The following is a 19,570-nucleotide window of genomic DNA, read 5'->3' on the forward strand; positions in this document are numbered from 1 at the left end:
GGCGGCGGCACCGCGAACACTACGGGCAGCCTGGCGGCGGCACTGCCGGCACCACGGGCAGCCTGGCGGCGGCACTGCCGGCACCGCGGGCAGCCTCACGGCGGCACTGTGGGCAGCCTCACGGCGGCACTGTGGGCACCGCGGGCAGCCTCACGGCGGCACTGTGCGCAGCCTGGCGGCGGCACCGCGCACACTACGGGCAGCCTCACGGCGGCACTGTGCGCAGCCTGGCGGCGGCACCGCGCACACTACGGGCAGCCTCACGGCGGCACTGTGCGCAGCCTGGCGGCGGCACCGCGCACACTACGGGCAGCCTCACGGCGGCACTGTGGGCAGCCTCACGGCGGCACTGTGGGCACCGCGGGCAGCCTCACGGCGGCACTGTGCGCAGCCTGGCGGCGGCACCGCCGCCACTACGGGCAGCCTCACGGCGGCACTGTGCGCAGCCTGGCGGCGGCACTGCCGACACTACGGGCAGCCTCACAGCGGCACTGTGCGCAGCCTGGCGGCGGAGCCTGGCGGGCGGCGGAGCCTGGGCGGGCGCCGCGGGCCGCGCGCTTGGGGGTGGGGCGCTTTCCGCTTCCGGGTCGGCGGTGGGGGCCGGTGTGGGGGGGCCTCGCTGCAGCTGCCGCAGCCGCCATCGCCGCCGCGATGCCGAAAGGAGGTGGGGGCCGGGCCGGGAATCACCCCTGCGGGAAGCAGCGGGAAGGGGAGGGAGGGAGCTGAGCGGAGGGAGAGGCCCCTCAGGCCCCGGGAGCGGAGCAGGGACGTGGGGAGGGGAGGCAGCGGCTATGGGAGCTCGAGGCGGGGGAGGGAGGACTCGGCCTCTCCCCTCACCGCTTGGGCTGCGGAGGCTCCTGGGAGGAAGCAGGGCTCGTCCCCCGCCTTTGGGTCTGAAGGGAGGGCTCTTTCCTCTTCATCCAGTCCTGAGGAACTTGGTGAGGGGAGATCTCGTTTTCCCCTCGTCGTCTGCGGAGAGCCTCGGAGGGAGGTCCGCTGGCCGCACCCCGCCTCCCGGCTCCGGGTGGCCTCTGTGAGGCTCTCGGTTTCCTTCCACATCCTGCTGCTGGGACCTCCCCTTGCCCCCGCCACGCGTGGAAATGGCAGCTTCTTCACGTTCCTTACGGAGCTGGGGCTCCCGTTCTGCGCCTCCCAATAAGAGCGATGGGCTCGCAGCAGCGCCGGGGGGCAGCCGGGTCTTGGGATGCCAGGTCCCTGCCGTGGGGTCGGGAGCGGGCTGGGCCCATGGGATGCCCGTTGGGCTGGAAGCTGCAGGCGCTCCTCCCGGGGCAGGGACGGGGGCAGGGGGAACGCGGGGGAGAGAAGTGTAACTGCTGCACCGGGGATCCCGGGAGGCATCCCGGGGGCACAGGCCGTGCGCGGTGGCTGACATCTTTCCCGTATCGGCGGATCGATGTCGGAGGCCGTTGGGGCTGGGTACAGGGAATCTGAGGGAACAGGCCGAGGGTCCGGCCCTGAGGGGCAGCAGTAGAGAGGGGATGCAGAAGTGGTCTTGGGTTCAGGAGCTTCAAACGTGGCTCCTTTCATGTAGCTCTGTCAGCTCCACATCAGGGTATTGTGGAGCGGGTACTGACTTGCTTGTGTGATTAAGGAGAAGTCATGAAGGACTGACAAGCTGTCAGGGCTGAGCTGGATCCACCCAGAACCTTCTCCAGATGCACCGTCTGCATAATTAGCTCTTGTGCCAGCGTCTGTGAAACTCCAGTCGTATACATTAATGTAAACCAGTCCATGCCATTCATCTTCTCTGTGCTTTGCTCAACTTTATTTCATCAGCATTTCCCAAGATTTAGTTCCAAATCTGCTTCCCTGTTTAGATTTTCTTGTGTCCATTTGCACCATTTTAATAAATAGGGCTGAAGCTTTCAGTCATTTTTGGTGAAGGCAAAGAATTGTGGTGGGTTGTAGCCCCAGCTGGTGTGTTTAAATGCCCCACAACTCAGGATTTCCTGCTCTGCATTTCATTGTACAGGTTTAAATGCTTGTTTCAGACCTTTTTCTTCTTGGGAAAAGAGGGATCTTTGCTCACTTCCTCCCATGAGTCAGTAGGAATTAATGTTGTGTTGGCAGAAGAGTGGGTTTCTGCACTCAATGTTTAATAATATAAACTGGGGGGGGGGGGGGGTGTTGGAGTGGGCTCATGTTCCACCAGCCAATAATAAATTCTGTTACAGGGTTGTTTCTGGTTATTCTTTTTAATACCTCTATTTTTTAAGAAAAATGCTTCCTCTTCCATTCTCTTTGATTTAAAATCCTTAATTATGCTGTTTAAGGCCAAAGACAAATGTGTTTGAATGTCTGCGTGCCTGAGGCACCCATGGTCCTCTGCCGTGGGTGAAATCTGCAGGTGATGATCCTTTAAAAGTGATTCACAGAGGACAATAAGAATCGTTATCCTTACTTTACAGACAGGGAAACTGAGGCACAGAGCTGATGAGTTGTTCAGCGTGGTGCTGCAGCTCAGTGGCACATGTAGGGCTGGCATTTCACTTGTCCAACGCACACGTTGATGAGCAGAGCTCTGTCTCTGCCCTGTGCTGAGCTCCCACAGCCCTTCCAGCTGCTGCTGCTCCTGCTCAGAGGGAAGGTTTGGATGTCAATGAGCTCGATTCACTTTTCCATTTGCTTCTTTTTAGGCATTGCTGCTGTTGGTTTGCAGTAGTAAGCTTTTGTGTGCTTCAGTTCTGAGCCTAATGTAGAATTGTGAGCCCTGCTGGACACGGCTGCCTGGCACTGGCTAAGCTTGTGGCACAGCTTTGTTTAGGTTTTCTTGGTGTTCTGTAGTACGTCTGGGATGTTACTGTTCTGTTTAGAGTGAGGTCATTTGCGTGGCAGTGAGGTAATGTCTCCTGGGCTAGAGCACTCCAGTGACGGAGCTCATTCCCAGAGGGGGTCAGTGTTGCTGCGTGGGATGGTCAGGAGCAGACAAACAACAAACAGACGTCTTTGGGTGCAGCAAAGCTTTTGGTTGTGCTAATGGTTTGTGTGCCCACAGCTGAGTTCAGAGGGAAGAATCTGGTCCCTGTTCACATGAGGAAACCCTCTCGGGAGTCTCTGCAAGTGGAGGTTTCAAGATCATTTATTCCACAGCTCAGCTTTTGCTGAGCTAAAACGACTGAGAGTAAGCCAGGAGGGCTGGTCAGAAAACAGTGACTCTCTAAAGCTTACAGCTCACCGAGGCTGCCAGCCCTGGTGCTCCCTGTCCCTCTGAGTCCCATGGTGCAGCCAGACATGTCTGTGGCACAGCAGTACAGTGGTGACAGATCTTTCTCACCTGTCCTGTGCAGTCCCAATGTAGAAGGGATGATCCCCTCAGCTCTCCTCACCACTGTGAGGTGTCTAGTGTCCTCAGCAGGTGAAGTGGGGAAAGCAAGGTCTATTCCAGCCTCAGTAATTCCATGATTCCTGCACCTTTTGTTGGACATCCAAGATTCCATTGGTAGCAGAAAGCTCTCCGTCCTGAGCTGGTCGCTTGTTGCCTGTCTCATGTACTGGTTGTACCTGGAGCTCCCTGGCTCAAGGCTTGACTGACTCCATTCAGCTTCCAGCTTTCCAGCAGTTCTTTGAGCTGTGAGAACACAAACAGAGCAGTCACTTGCAGGAAGCATTAATGGCTTCAGCATCTCATTAATCGGCAGAATGTTGGAGAGCAGATCTTAGCCAGGCAGGGCAGCCAGCTAAGCTGACTCTCACCCTGGTTTCTAGAGCTTGGTTTTATTTTCCCCTTGTTAAGTAGTAAAACACGAAGGCTCCTATGAGTTGTTCTTCAGCTCGCGTTGTAATTCCCAAAGCTTTTGCCCATTGAGCTTGCTATTTTCTCTTGGCACGGCCACAGTGCAGGGGAGGGGCTGAGGAGGCGAGCGTGTGGGGGAGCTGGCTGGAGCCCTGCTGCCGCAGGAACGGGCTGTGAGCCCTGGTCCCTCCTGCGCAGGAAGTGCGGGGAGAGCTGCGGGACTCGGCAGCCCTTGCCAGGCCGGGAAGTGAATCAGAGAGGCCACAAGCGTAAGCGTGGGTGGGCACGGAAGGGTGGTGTCACCAGCAGCTGAGGGGGCACTTGGAGGCTTGTTGCCTGGTAACTGCTGTCAGGGCTCTGTGATGGTTGACGGACAGGGTTACCCTCTTTGGGGAGAACCTTTCCTGGCTCACTCTTTGTGCTTCAACTGGGAAACACTGTACAGCTGATGGGCTGTGCTCTGCTCTGGTGTCTCCAAAACCAGCCCAAGGGGAAGGAAAGAACTGATTATCCAAGTAGCTTTCTGTGGATCAATAATCCCACTGCTCCGTGCAGAGTCCTTGGAATGTATCACAGAGACTGCCAGGTTCAATGTGGCCTTTCTTCATTTGATTTTATCAGAGGAGCTATTTTGGTTTGTCCTATCTGCACCTAAAATCCAGAGAGAGTGCTGCAGGAGAAGTAGACCTTTCTGGAAGCTTATTTCTAAAGTGTTTATCAACATTGTTTTTTGTACAGGTAGAAAAGGAGGCCACAAAGGCCGAGCAAGACAATACACAAGTCCTGAAGAGATTGATGCCCAGCTCCAAGCAGAAAAACAGAAGGCCAGGGTATGTGTTTGCCTAACTGGTGTCATACATCCTGGCTTGTGCAGCCTGCTCAGCTTGCAATTCAGGAGAAATGGAGCTTAGCTGAGTGTCACAGCTCATTCTGCATGAATCCTGAATATCTCTGCCTGGGGAGACTGCAAGGTGGGATCCAGTCCAGCTTCTTGCAGACGTGAGGCCACATAGACCATTCAGTTGACAAGTGAAGGGTTAAAGGATAGGGAAGATGATTACACAGCAGCCCTAGACATCCTTTCCCCTGTTCTTCATCATTCTAGTCAAGTGATTTTTTTGCATCCATGCTCTGCAGCTTGGCTATGGGGAAAAAAAGGGCTCCCATCTGCATGCTGAAGTTACTCTATTTACCCTCTTTGTCTTCTAGACTTAGAAAACCAAACTCCTTTGACTTCTTCCTGCACACATGATTCTCTTGTTTGCCTCTGGCTTGTAGGAGTGAGGTAACAGTTTTTTGGCCCAAATCCTTTTATTGGGTATGTTTCTGTGCCCCAGCATCAGATTGTACCAGCTCCCCCAGCTTCCACAACTCCCTGACTGGCATTATAAGAGGCATGGCTACTTTCTGTGGCACTTGCTCTCTTGCATTCCCAAATGGTCACTCTCACTGCTGTTTTTCTGTGACTTTCTGAAAGTGCTGCCTAAGCCCAGAGACACAATTGCACCTGAAGCCTCACAGCACTGACTACAGTAGGGTGATTGTACCCCATGTAGGAAATACTGCTGAATACCTCCAGGAGGAAGGTTATTACTCTTTGGAGCAGTTATGAGCCAAATTGTTGACTCCTTTGACCAGCTGTAACTCAAGATGATCCTGTGGTTTGCTGCTTAGCCACAAATTCTTGCTTTGTGTTGGATTTCTTCTTCCCAAGTCTAACTCCCCTGGGCTTGATTTGATTTCCACCTTTTTGGTTTCATGCCATCTTCCCAAATTCTGAAAGCACTATGGATCTGGTCCTGTTTTCCCAAGCAATTCCTCTGCTCCCAGTGCGATGTCATTCACAAACTGTGAGTGTTCTCTGCTGCTGAGGTGTTAATAAAAAAACCCAAAACACATCTGGAAGTGGAACAGAACATGCAGGACCCCCACTTGAAATGTTTGTCTTGTTTCAAAACAAACCAGACAGCTGCTCTTTGAAGAGGATTGCTTTGTTTTGATGCTAATCCATACCACATAGTGATGGTTACATCTGATGCTGCTTTGTTAGGGAAAGCTTGGGAAAAAAAGGTTCCTTTTCTTACTGCCCAGAGCTCGTCCGCTTTGCCAGCAGCTGCAACGAGGGATGTTTGCCAGTGGTAAAGCAAAGTACTCACACCCATGTTGATTCTTGTAATCTTATCTGGTATTGCTTTCCAAAGGAATTCTTACACCTCTGGCTGGTACAAGCTGTGTTAAAGGAGCTGTAATTTCTTGGATAATAATGTTGTGGTTGTTGCTTGTCAAGTTACTGCTTTGTTTTTATCTAGATGTAAGATGAGATGCAGTCCTACACTATGTAGTATCCAGTCCCTGAGAAACCAGAGCCAAAATAATTCATGGAGGTCTTTTATTGGAGCAAAATAAAGTGCCAGTATTGCCTTTTACAATCGTTTTCCTGGCCTGTTAAACAGAACAGCATAGCTGGTTTGAGGTGATCTGCTGGGGCAGGTGATTCACAGTAGGTGAAAGTAGGTGCTGAGAATGGGTTCTTGCTTTTTAACAGCCAGGCACCCTTGGCATCAGCAGTGCCACGTCAGGAACACTGGAGTCGCTGCTGGATTTGGGATTGTTCTTGACAAACATTGTCTCTGATTTCTTGTGATTTTGTAGGAAGAGGAGGAACAAGAGGAAGGAGGTGAAGGAGCAACAGGGGACCCCAAAAAGGAGAAGAAGTCTTTAGATTCAGATGAGAGTGATGAAGATGATGATGATTATCAGGTACTGCCATTCTCGAGGCGCTTAATGATTTTGCAGCACCCGGTTTCTTGGGGCAGGAGAGAAGTGCTTGTTCTTGGCTCTCAGGTCTCTTTGAGAGCTAAGCATAGTAAAATGTGCATGAAAGAACTACTTTTATAACCCCCCAAAACCTTACTCAATAGCATTTTGTCCTCAGAATGAAAAGTTGTTTATTTTTTGAAGTGAAAAACACAAAGGCAAGAAGATGTAAGATGCCTCATGGTATAAATCTTGGTTCCTAAAGGGGTTTGCTGACCAGTAGTGAAAGCATCTTGAATTCTGCTTTTGGGGCTTGTTGTAGTGTGTTTGCTGAGCTCTTATACAACACAATATGGGGTATGAGAGAGCTTCTTAACCTTCCTCTTGTTCTTGAACCTCAGCAAAAGCGCAAAGGAGTGGAAGGGTTGATAGACATAGAGAATCCCAATCGTGTAATTCAGACAACCAAAAAAGTAACTCAGCTGGACCTGGATGGACCTAAGGAACTCTCGCGACGAGAGCGGTGAGTCTGTCCTGCAGCCTTGGCAGCAGCTGCTGTCTTCCTGGGATTTTATCCTCACTGGTGGGAGCAGCTTAGAACAGGGAGGTGTTTCCCTGCAGTGTAAGTGTTGGTGTTTCAGGGAAGCCCTTTACAGATCTCGATGTCTAAAGCAGACATTGAACAGCAGCAAAATGTCGAGCAGGATTTGCTGTGCTTCAAAATGTCTTTCCTTACAAAGTGCACAGAAGCTGTCTGTCCTCTGGGCCTTCCTGGAGCCAGGCAGTTTGGCCGAGTGCACTAAGAGTGAAGTTTGTTGCTGTGCAGCAGATGTAGGCCATTCCTTTCCTGCAGTTTTATGCCAAGAATCAGATGTAACTGAAAGCCATTAACCCGAGGTCTGCTTCAGTTTTGCCACTGGAGGTGCCCTAGTGACAGGTGGCCATTTCCCAGATTCTGGGGGGTCACAGTGGAATTTTTGTCTGAGCAGATGACTCAAATGAAAACCAAGGTTTAATCTTCTAGTTCCATTTAGCAGTGGAGACTTTCAGAGTGAAAGATTTAAGCTTGAGCTAGATTGCTTCAGCAGAGATATGCCTTTGAGGGTAAGACTGGGAAAAACATGTCATGATGCTCTGCAGTCTGAGGCTAATTCCTCTGACCTCATTGTGTGCCAGTGTCCTTATTCAGCTGAATGAGGGTAGAAATAATCTCTGTCGTGTTCAAACCCTGCAGGTAAGTATAACCTGTGCCTGAAAACTGGTGCCAGGGCCTTCCAGTTTTTGTGGGCAATCTCATCTCTGTCCTCCCAGTCAGAAAGCTTCCTCCTCTTTGCCCATACCAGTGTGTTTGGGTGCTCTGGTGACTGGTGTGTTTCCCTCAAACAGAGAGGAAATAGAGAAACAAAAGGCAAAAGAGAGGTACATGAAAATGCACCTAGCTGGTAAAACAGAGCAAGCGAAGGCAGACCTTGCCCGACTAGCCATCATTCGGAAGCAAAGGGAAGAAGCTGCCAAGAAGAAAGAAGAAGAAAGAAAAGGTTAGAGAGCACCTAATCATCCCCTCTTCCTTCTTTGTGCGATGGCTGTGCTGCCAAGGGGCCTGATTGGTGCTGTCACAGCCTGTAATTCCTTCTCTCTGAGCCTGTGCGGTGTTGCTGAGTGTCAGCACAGCTCCTCGCGCCAAAACCAGGTTCAGCTGTTCTCTTCTCACAAAGCTTTATAAAGCTCTGGGCCATCTGAACAGGGAGCAGGGACAAAGGGAAGGGAATTGCTCTCAGCCTCCCAGGTTGGGGGTTTAGCGGGTGTGATTTATCTACCTGGCATGCTGGGGATCCAGGCTGCTCGGGGAGTGTGCAGCACTTCTCCCCTGCCTTCACTTTCTCCTGAAACAGAAGCCTGATACGACTCATCTCAGTGAGAAATGTGTGCACCAGGGTCATTTGTGGATGCCTGAAGAGAAGGCAAGGCTAGAAGGGAATGTGCAAGGGAGGGGCTGCTCCTCTTGACTCTGGAGGACATGTAGCAGGGGTTGGCAGGGTGGATTTTCCCGTTCCCTCACTGTGCATGGCCAGTAGGATTTCAGTCTGGGACTGTCAGGCCACCACTAATCCCTGCTGTGTGCTGTGAAACGACAAAAGCTCTGTTCTGTTCCTCCTGCAGCAAAACACGAAGCGGCCATGGCAGGTAGAAGACTGCAGTCACTATCCCTTAACAAGTAAGCACAGGACATGCAAGAGGAGGAATCTCCAGGGAACTGTGCCTGGTGCCTGCCAGGAGCTCTGTCGTGATGCATACCATAGATGCCACGTAGGGTGTACTGCGGCATCGACCTCACCTTCACCTCCAAGAGACACTGACGATGTTGTTTGTCCTCATCCTGGCACAGATTTCCATTTGGGGTTAGGGGCAGCTGCTCTCTTCGGTGCAGAACTGTGCTGAACAGCAATTCTCTGTAACAGTTTGGAAACCTGAATGTTTTCGCTGGTTTTAGGGTTAAAAACTCATAGAGAAAGGGGCAGGGTGGGAGGGAGGGAGCTGTGCGGGAGGGGGAGATGCTTCAAACATTAGATTGCAAGACTATAGATTGTTGGGGGGGGGCATTGTGGGGGTGGGGCATGGGGTGGGGGACTTTGACTTGCAAGTGAAAGCCCAGCTCATCAAATTGTGCTGCAGGGTGTTGCGGTACAAGCTGGGAGCCTGACTTCATGGACATCTGGAGTGCTGTTCCTTCCCCTTTTCATCCCTCCTTCCTTGCAGCCAGTCTCCCCTTTTTCCCTCCCCTTCATTTTATTGGTTTTTATTTTTCTTCTCCTTAGTAGGGATAGTGCCAGTCCACATCCTCCTTTGTTTAAAGGAAACAAAGCAAAACAAACAACCAACCAATCACAACATTAATTGTATCAGACCCAAATGGAAAAACAAACCCAAACTTGATAAAGTTGAAAACCCACCACCAGAACTTGTATATTTGGCTGAATAAAATGTAAGTTATCAAACCTGCTCTGCTCTCCTGTGTGTGTGTGAAGAGGCTGCTGCTGAGGTGTGAGGTGCAGCCACAGTCTGCTGGTGTGGTGACCTCTCTGTCCCCTGCTTTGCTTTTTCTGCTTTTGTGTTGTTTGTGCTGCAGAATTTGGCTCGAGGTTCAGAAGCTCCATCAGCAGATGCAGCCTGAAGGCAAAAAGCTCTCCCTGCTGTCTCTGATGGAAGTCTTGCACAATCTGGTTACCACAGTGACAAAAACAATTACCCTCAGGCTGCTGTCTAACCCAGTCACTGTGTCAGAAGGCCAGTCCCTGAACTGTCACCTTCATCAGATGTCCTCATTCACATCTACTGCGCCCCAGGAGGTCCTCACAGTCCTTCTGCTAGCCTGTGCCAGGGTCATCAGCATTTCTGGAGGAGATTCTGCCCCACATCTGAGCTTGAGAGCACTTTTGAGTCACCAGCAAGGAGTTTATAGTTGAAGAGATAGAGAATGACAACTCTGGATTGCTCTGTCCACGGCTGGCTGTAGGGACTCGGGCATCAGGGTGTCAGACAGGGAGCGGCACCGTGAGCTGCCCACTGGTGAGGAACTTGAGTACAGCCTTCCTGCTGTACTGCAGATGGGTAAGGGCATAAGCTCTAGAGCTATGCTCTCAGCCTGCATTTCTGTGCCCCAAGCTACAGAAGATGAGTAGCACCAGGAGAGGTGCCCTCACTGGCAGCTTGGAAAGGAAGAACTGGTAGAGGGAGGCAGCTGGATGGTCCCTGTGGGCTGATGCCTGGGGTGGAGGAGGTAGGAGGGGAGATGGATGGGTTCGGGCACATGGAGTGAACGCACAGAAGTGGGTGGAAAGTTCTTCCCGGTAGAACACACCTCTGCTAACTCGTGACTGGGCCAGAACCCAAATGTCACTGTCCCTCTGCCAGCCAGCACTCCTCTCCAGAGCCACGGTCAGTACCAGGGCTGCTTTGCTTCGGGTGGCACCACCAGAACAGGGCTTGACCTGAGCTGCTACAGCGAGGTCTGCTCATGGGAAGAATAAGCACATCACTGCACAGGTTCCTTTTCCTTTTGGTGACACGGGATTGCCTCTGCAGCTGCTGGAGGAGTGACCAGGCAGGCACCTTGCCTGCCCTGCTACAGCTGCCTGGTTCTTCTCATGCCTTTGCCGAAGCCCTTCCCAACCACTTCATCCTGGTTTCTCACCCCTCTGCAATGTGTGACCCTGTCCCTTGTTTACCACAGGTGATTAACCCCTGTTCTGGCACACAAAAAGGTTTATCCACTTTGCCACAGCTTCTTCAAAGGTCCCTCAGCGCTCCTGGGAGCAGCTTTGTCCTCCCATGGTGGCTGTGAGATGGGACTGCCTGTTGCAGGTTAGAGAGGAGAAAGGTGGAAGTCAGAAGTGCTCTGATCAGCATCATAGACTTCAGGATCGGTGGTTTGGCAGCTCAAGGTTTCTGAGCTGGCTCCCAAGGTAGGGAGTTTCACACCTGGTGGGATTTGACAGGTGTCCAGGAGGACTGTGGGAAAGCTGCAGTGCCTGGCCACCTTCATCCTCACCTCCACCTCTTCTCTTTAGCACCAATCCTCTTCAGCAGTGGTGCTGAAGCAGGGAACGGGGATGTGCTGTTCCCCCTTTATCCCCACAGTCCCTGTTCATCCTACCAGCTGGCAGCAGAATGGATGTGACCACTCATGGTGGGGTGCGGGACAGCACCCTGGGGTGCTCTCACCCCACAGGTGCTCACAAAGCCCCCAGACCCAGCACTGCACTTACACAGGAAAATCCTTCCTTTATTTATGGCTTCCTCAAGCGATGTCTGCCCAGCACCGGGCAGGATGGTAACAAAAGTACTAAAACCCAATGAATTGTTTTCTTTGCCTGAGAGCAGCCACCAGGGCTGGCTGGCAGCCGGGGAAGTGCGCTGCTGGCACCGCGGCCAGCTCGCGTGGCATGGGGGCTGGCAGGGAAAGCAGGCAGGCACTGCAGAGCAGGGGCAGGCTGGCAGCAGGGATGCCCTTCCTGGGTGGTTCCTTCATTTGATCTTGAGATCTTTCAGTGCTGACTCCAGGCTCTAGAATGAAACAGGAGGTGCTGTGTCACCAGCTTTTTGCTCTTTAAGACAACAGGAGGTGGCTGAGGAGATGAAAGGAGAGCACAGCTTGGGGGGAAGCTGTCCCTGGGGTGCCAATTTGTCCCCGTAGAGTTTTTCCTTTAAATATAAGGAAAAACTTTACTGTGAGGGTGGCAGAGCCCTGGAGCAGGCTGCCCAGAGAGGCTGTGGAGTCTCTTTCTCTGGAGCTTCCAAACCCGCCTGGACACATTCCCGTGCCAGGCTGTCCAAGTGACTCTGCTTTAGCAGGAGGGTTGGTCTGGATGATCTCCAGAGGTCCTTTCCAACCCCTACCATTGCGGGATTCTGTGAGATCCCAGCTTTGGTTTGGGCTCATTTTTCAAGCCATGTGTGCAAAGCCTACGCCAGGAGAGGGTGCTGGATCCCTGCGCAAGGCTGGCATCGACCCCTCCTCTGAGGGTGAGCAGTGAATGCTCCACCCCAGCGGTGTCTTTCTGCCTCTAGGTCAAAGGAGATCTCACCACAGATCTCTGTGGGCCAAATCACCACAGATAAGAGCTGCATATTAGTAGGGGAAGAGATTGCAGTTAGGGTCGTGAGTAACCAGAGTTTAATGCTGGGGGGATGACCACAGGGACACCTCACCTTGACGTTCCAGATGCTCATGCCACCATCCATCCCCGTGGTGCAGAACTGGGAGCAGTTGGCCTTCCCACCTGCCAGCACTGAGATCTGGCTGTGGGGTGCAAAGAGACAGAGAGGAGTCAGCCTCAGTTCTCTGCTGAGCCCTCAGGGCTGCCCAGTGTTTGGTGTGGGGCTGGACCCCTTCATCTTCCACACCCACATGTAGGAATGCCCAGGAGTGCTCTAGAGCTGTTTGGACTCCTGAGGCTGGACCCCTCTATCTCTCCTATCCACACGGAGGGATGCTCAGATGCTGGATGGTCCAGGGGTGCCCAGGGCTGTGCCAGTTGCCTCTGCCTTTCCCTTGCCCGTGTTGAGGGATGCTCAGAGATACACATGGATGCTCCTGGGAGACTCCAGGGCTGTCCCAGGTCTTGGGGTAAGACCCCTCCATTTCCCCTACCCACATGCAGGGATGCTCCAGGAGCGGTCCAGGACTGTCCCAGCTCTCAAGACGCATAGCAACAGCCAGGGGATGCTCAGGGGCCAGCACCCTGGGGTGACCCAGCTGAAGCTGTCTCTCCACCCTCTCAGCCCACAGCACCCACCTGATGCTGTTCTTGTGCAGGGTGTCCAGCGTGGTGTTGGCAGTGTGTGAGCTCGCTTTCTTGTCCAGGTTCTGGAAGCGCTCGCGGGCAGTGAGGCCACGCTGGGAGCTCTGCTTGGGGACATCCAGCTTCCCCCCAAAGGTCAGCGTGCCCTGGCTCTCCTCGTAGGTGAACAGCATTGGGTAGCAGTCGTGGCCCTGGGGAACGGGGACGTTCCGCTCAGCACGCTCCTGACAGTGCCCAGCACCCACCCCATGTCCCCAGCTTGCACTCACCGCAGCCACCAAGCTGTTTTCAGTGATGAAGGTGACAGCCAGGAGGGGCAAGGTCTCGGTGCACAGAGAGGCCACGCTACGAGAGAGGGCAGTGTTGGCAGTGAGCTGAGCCTCAGCCTCTCTCTGCTGAGGCTGGCACAGCTTGCAACGCAGGCTACAAGGAGAGGACATGCCAGCACCTCCTCCAACCATGCCTGCTTGGTCCAGCTCAACCCAGATGCCTCCATCCCTGGGTCAGTTCTGGGGTCAATGCCCCTGCCAGCCACAGGAGCGCCATCCCCAGTCCTCCCCTGAGACCCCTCCTCTCCCCAGCCCTGCTTACGCCATCTTCTTGTTGGCATCGGCGAGGCAGAGGGTGCTGTCGTGGCTCACCCAGGCCACCCGGGCGCCGCTGGCCGAGAAGCAGATGCTGTGCACCCACCCACAGCTGCTGCTCGATTCGAACATCAGCTCCCCAAAAGGCATCTTGGAGCCCCAGGGGGTGGGGCTGGGTCGCTCCTCCACCTCCTTGATGTAGGCTGAGAAGATCCTGGGTGGGAGAAAGACTCTCTGTGTGTCCCTGGGCACAGCACCAGAGCTGGCCCCCAGTAATCCACACACCTTGCTCCTCAACAGGCACAGCACCAGAGCTGGCCCCCAGTAATCCACACACCCTGCTCCTCAACAGGCACAGCACCAGAGCTGGCTCCCAGTAATCCACACACCCTGCTCCTCAACAGGCACAGCACCAGAGCTGGCCCCCAGTAATCCACACACCCTGCTCCTCAACAGGCACAGCACCAGAGCTGGCCCCCAGTAATCCACACACCCTGCTCCTCAACAGGCACAGCACCAGAGCTGGCCCCCAGTAATCCACACACCCTGCTCCTCAACAGGCACAGCACCAGAGCTGGCCCCCAGTAATCCACCCACCCTGCTCCTCAACAGGCACAGCACCAGAGCTGGCCCCCAGTAATCCACACACCCTGCTCCTCAACAGGCACAGCACCAGAGCTGGCCCCCAGTAATTCACACACCCTGCTCCTCAACAGGCACAGCACCAGAGCTGGCCCCCAGTAATCCACACCCTGTTCCTCAACAGGCACAGCACCAGAGCTGGCCCCCAGTAATCCACACACCCTGCTCCTCAACAGGCACAGCACCAGAGCTGGCTCCCAGTAATCCACACACCCTGCTCCTCAACAGGCACAGCACCAGAGCTGGCCCCCAGTAATCCACCCACCCTGCTCCTCACCGGCACTTGAAGTCGCAGGAGCCAGCAGCCAGGAGGACGTTGTTGGGGTGCCAGTCAAGGCTCAGCACTGTCGAGCGGATGGGCTTCTTGATGTGCTTGCAAACCCACCTGTGTGGAGAGCAGCTGGCATCACTGAGGGAGAATCACCACCCCCAGAATTCCCTCTGGGCTTTCATGGGGTTGGCTGAGGGTAGTCAGGGCTCCAGGCACCCCAAGAGCTGCCTGGGACACAATCCTGCAGCAGCAGTTTGGTCACGAGCAACACTTCCCTCCACGTCCTCATCTGTTTCCACCTCCTCCTTCAGCTCTTCTCTGTCTTCTGAACCTCTTTCAGTCTCCTATCTCCCAATCCATCTCCCTTTCACCTCCTCACCCATCCCATCCATCTCTTCTCCATCTCCAGTCCATCTGCCCCAGGACAGACCCCGCGTGGCCATGGCAGACCCTCACCAGTCGTTCTCCTGCTCAAAGTAGCAGATGGAGATGAGCCTGGAGCCACTGCCCACGGCGAACTTGTTCTCCTTGGGGGACCACTTGACGCAGCGGGCAGCCCGGTTGATGCGCAGGATGACCAGGGTGGGCTTCCAGACGTTGCCCTTCAGGGTCCAGACGTAGGCATTGCGGTCGGTCCCACACGTCACCAGGCGGTTGCTCTCAGGTGCCCAGTCGATGCCTGGAAAGCAGAGAGGAGGGGTGGAGGCTCAGGAAGCCATGGAGATGGGGATGGGTCTCTCAGGGCTGGAAGCAGGTTGAAGGCAGAGCTGTTCTGGGTGGTCTTTGCTCCACAGTGCCTCTTTGCCCTACTCCGTAATCTCACCCCATTTCTCCCACCCCAAAGCATTCCATATCATCCCATCTCTCCCATCCATCTCATCCCACCTCCCCACCCCATCCCACCTATCATATCCATCCCACCTCAGATGCCTTCTGACGTGTTAGATTGGGTGTCAGGAGGCAGGGGACAGGCTCTGCTCACTTGCTCCCTGGGATAGGACAAGGAGCAATGGATGTGAGCTGTAGCACAGGACGTTGCATCTCAACACAAGGGGGAACTTCTTTACTGTAAAGGGTCACAGAGCACTGGAACAGGCCTCCTTCTCTGGAGACTTTCAAAACCTGTCTGGATGCATTCCTGTGTGACCCGAGTTAGATGGTATGGTCCTGCTCTGGCAGGGGGATTAGACTCGATCTCCTTGGGTCCCTTCCAACCCCTGACATCCTGTGATCAAAGCCAGAAAAGACAGACATAACCTGCTCCCTCTCCTCCACCCACCGCACAACCCCCATGCAAAAGCTGCCAGTGTCACCGAGTGGGGCAGGGCCACCCCCTGCCTGTGTCCCTGCCTCCTCCATCAGCTAAGACTCACCTGTCACCTGCCCGTTGTGCTCCTTCAGCTCATGGACTTTGCTCCATTTGGCCCCATCCTTGCGGTAGATGTGGACCTCGTGGTTGTTGGGGCAGAGGGCAATCTCTGTGGGGTGACAGCAACCAGGGCAAAGTCCTCCCCTGGGTCATGGTCTCTGCTGGGGCAGGACCAGCCAGCACCACCCTGCCCAGCCTGGGCGCAGTGGGAACCTACTGAGCCCCATCTGCATAGTGGGATCCCACCAAGCCTCCCAGTCCCAAAGCTAGTCTTGCCCTGACAGCATCCCCAGAAGTGGGAAAGGGAGAACCTCCCCGAGACCTGACAGCCCAGGATTGTCCCTTCCCCAGGCTGTGGTCCCGTGGGGCTGGTGGGACAGGACAGAGTGGTTGTGAGTGCTCAGCTCCCATCCAGCCCTGTCCCATCCAGCCTGCCTGGCAGCACGGCCAGAGCACAGAAAGGTCTTTTTGTTCTCTCCCACATCGGGAAATGCCATGGGCCATGAATCACTCAGCTCTGCTCTGCTCTGCTCCCAGTGCTTGCTCCGTGCCTCCCCACACCGGCTGCCGCAGGGGCAGACACTGTGCTGGCAGCGCCTGTGCCAACCTCTGCCCTGGCAGGAGGATGCAGGGGGACATCTGCTATCGAGTCCCAAAATCCGCCCGTGGCAGGACCTGCTTCCCTCAATCTCAGCCCCGACCCAGCCCTGCCCGGGGCACACCGTGGGGTGCGCACAGCTGAAGAGTCCCTGCCATGAGCCGGCCCCGGGGATCCGGGGAAGGGGCGTCCTGGCCATACTCACGGGTCCGGTCCTTGTTCCAGGCGTGGCAGCTGATGGGCTCCAGCAGGAAGCTGTGGTAGGCCATGGCTTGCAAGCTGGGGACAGGGCAAAACCCCCGCGGCTGTCAGGAGATGCTGCTCCATCCACCAGGACAAGTCCCCGGCTCCCAGCCCCACCAAGCTTTCCCTCCCACCGGCATCAGCAGCGCAGTGTCACATCTCTGTCAGCTTCCCTGAGGATCTCCAAGCTCAGAGACTGCCCAAACTTGGGAAGGGGATGAGGGAAGGTCTGAGTGGAGCTGAGGGAGTGCCCTGTGACCGGGCACTCCATGCTGAGTGTCCCACAGAGACCAGAGGGGTGCCTATGGCCAGATGCTCACTGTTGGGTGCCCCATGACCCAGACGTGCCTTAGCCAGGTGCCACATGGTCAGATGAAAAGCAGGGACTGCTTCCAGGGACCTCCAAACTGCTGTGGGTGAAGCCTCTGGGTGCCATGGAAGGGGTGAAAGCAGCCCCTTGGCCATCTGGCTGAGGTAAGGCATGGACGCAGGGAAACACCGCGGCAGGGTGTGACAGACAGACGGGGATTACTCACAGTTTGCTCTCAGCTATTTTGGGAATTCCCTGAGCACTTTGGCAGCTAGAAACGGTACAGGGGAAGGAACAAAGCCTCTCCTAGCCAACCTCTGTCCCCACACCGGTGAAAAGAAAATCCACAGAACTCTGGCATTTGCCTTTTGCACGTGGACACATCCCAGCATCAACGCATGGCACCAGCTCTGCTGTCACACACCCCGCAGCCAAGCCCCAGCTGTCACACCCATCCCTGAGGATGTGGACATTCCTTGAGCTGCCCTACCAAAGCCCCATCAATCCTGCTGGAGTTTCAGCGCAGGGTGGCCCACAGATGGGCACAAAACCGCTGCCATCGCATGCCCCTACCCTGAGCTCTGCAGCTGGAGTTGCACCACGAGTGACAAACAAAACCCTCAACAAGAGGGGATGCTGCTATTGGAGCTGCAAAAGATTAGGAGCAGGAAAGTGCAAAATGGGAACCTGGATGGAATGGGTCCAGAGGAGAAGGGATAGGAGGCAGGACATGCTGCAGCCCTTTCCAGATGAATATTTGCTGAGAAAACCACGGTGCCTTTTCCCCCATTTTTTCTTCATGTGGTTTAGAAGCATTTTTTTTCCCTTCGGGTGGTTTAGACCCTCCTGCCCAGGGCGCCTTGCTGTTAACCCAATTAATGCCAGGCCTGCGGGGACAGGCTCGGTCAAAGCAGCAGAAGCGGAAGGCGTCCCCCAGGCGCTGTGGTGAGAGGCAAGAGCTGCTCGCCCACTGGAGCAAGCCGTTTATGTTCCATTTCCCCAGCAGCCCCTTTATGACCAGTTCCCTTCTGACACCCCCTGGGCTGAGCCATGCTCCCACGCCGGGTGGGGAGCCGCGGGGTGACCCATAGGGAGCTCAGCAGCGCCTTCCCCAGCAGCAAGGAGCACCGGAGGGGCTGTGGCTCTCTGTTCGCCTGACAGGCAGGCTCCTGAAGGGGAAATGGGCACTTTTGGCTGGTCGGACAGGGCGGGATCGGGACGCGATGCTGCGCTGTTATCTGCCTGGCCAGCCCCGAGGCGCCGAGCAGTTCGGAAACATCCTTGGAGCAGATAACCAAACCTTGGCAGGAGCCGAGCACTGGGGACCCCTCCCGGTCCCGGGGAGGAAGCTGTGCTGCAGGAGCTCTACTTTCAGTTTTGCTGAGCCTAGCAGGGTGGCAGGAGGTGGTTTTGCAGACGCTGGTGCAGGGATGTGGCCACAGTCCCTCCAGGAGCTGTGGGACCCTATGAAGCTGTTCCCAACCACCATGGTGACCTGGTCCTCCTGCACTGCTGAGCCCCCAGCACTGACCCCGGGGAGCCCCTCTGCTCCCCGTGGCAGCTGCTGGGTGTCACCCTCATGCTCCTGCCAGCCAGGATAGGGACATCCATCTTCGGTTCCCAACATCGGTGTGGGATACCCCAGGAGCCAGCCTGGCCCTCAGGGGGACACAGCTGTCTCAGCGCAGACGGCAGGCTACTCACACCCTTCTCTTCTTGCCCGGGCAGAAGCCCAAGAGAGTTAATGCCCAAGGAGAACAGGCAGGCAGCCCGCAGGCTGCTCTGGCTCTGCCAACACCAACCCCTGTGGGACCCCTGCCAGGGGACCCTCTCCAACCCCCCCGCGGCTGCCGGGCCTCGGGCAACGAAATCAAACTCAAACTTGCTGCTAACGCAGGCAAAAACAAACTAACAAAATACCCCAAAACAACTCAAACCAAAGCGCTCAAACCACAGCGACAACAAAACCCATGTGCTGCCTGTGCCCCCCAGCCCCCAAACAGCCTGGCTGCGAGGTCCCCACCTCCCTCAAGCAGGGTGCGAGCATCGGGAGAGGTGATGGCCACAGCCCCCACGGGACAGCGCCAGCTCCTCGCTGGGCTGGCGGAGCTGCCTCTTCGTCCTTACCTTGCCGGGCAGGGCGGGCAGGGCTAGTTCATGGACTCTGGGCAGTCGACACGAACGGCAGCCCGGAGCGAGCGGCGGGAGCTGGTGGCTGCCCCGCCGAGGCAGCCTGACTTCCCTTTTCCTCTCCGAGAAATGCAACCACTTCCTTACGTGGGCGTTGGGGGAGTGCAAAGCAGCTCAGCAGCCGCCCTGCCCCTTGCTGCGAGCCAGGCCGCTCCGCCATCACCGCACGTGGATGGGCCACCAGCCCCGGGACGCCCCCGGCCGCGCTCGGTGGGTCCTGGGCAACTCTCTCGCCGAGGCAAGTGGAGGGAAGGATCCCCATCCGCTCCCTCGAACAGCAGAAGGGTTGCTCGCCCCTGCTCCTCAAAGCATTGCAGGGGGTGGCTGCAGCAGGGAGGCTCAGTCTGATGGTGCTGGCCCACAGCAGGTGATATGCCACGGTTGGAGCCCACCCGGGGCAAGATGTGCACCAGGCGGGGACGTTGGCAGTGCGGCAGGACCCGGCCGTGCCAGGATCTGGTCACCCTGAGCAGCAGCTGCTGCAGGTTCCTGCATGCCACGGAGCCCAGTGGGACCCAAGCTCAGGCTAGCTGCTATCACAGCTCCACTT

At 55.6% G+C, this 19,570-nt stretch overlaps 2 protein-coding genes across 2 annotated transcripts; one reads left to right on the top strand and one right to left on the bottom strand.

Annotated features, from left to right (window-relative positions):
- Nucleotides 1-589: 589 nt before the first annotated feature.
- On the top strand, nt 590-9,029 carry PDAP1 (PDGFA associated protein 1). The gene is made up of 6 exons (XM_064153598.1): nt 590-664; nt 4,493-4,584; nt 6,407-6,514; nt 6,913-7,034; nt 7,898-8,049; nt 8,672-9,029. Exons 1-6 carry the CDS (start codon nt 652-654, stop codon nt 8,728-8,730), a joined length of 546 nt encoding a protein of 181 aa, XP_064009668.1. The 5' UTR covers nt 590-651; the 3' UTR covers nt 8,731-9,029.
- Nucleotides 9,030-11,277: 2,248 nt separating this feature from the next.
- ARPC1B (actin related protein 2/3 complex subunit 1B) lies at nt 11,278-19,107 on the bottom strand. The gene is made up of 10 exons (XM_064152712.1): nt 18,958-19,107; nt 16,483-16,556; nt 15,684-15,788; nt 14,767-14,989; nt 14,317-14,424; nt 13,405-13,611; nt 13,083-13,158; nt 12,808-13,004; nt 12,221-12,311; nt 11,278-11,575 (listed from the first exon to the last, which is right to left on the bottom strand). Exons 2-10 carry the CDS (start codon nt 16,544-16,546, stop codon nt 11,537-11,539), a joined length of 1,110 nt encoding a protein of 369 aa, XP_064008782.1. The 5' UTR covers nt 16,547-16,556; nt 18,958-19,107; the 3' UTR covers nt 11,278-11,536.
- Between the last annotated feature and the right edge of the window lie 463 nt (nt 19,108-19,570).

The sequence above is a fragment of the Pogoniulus pusillus genome, chromosome 13 (assembly GCF_015220805.1).
Source record: "Pogoniulus pusillus isolate bPogPus1 chromosome 13, bPogPus1.pri, whole genome shotgun sequence".
Classification (NCBI taxonomy): Eukaryota; Metazoa; Chordata; class Aves; order Piciformes; family Lybiidae; genus Pogoniulus; species Pogoniulus pusillus.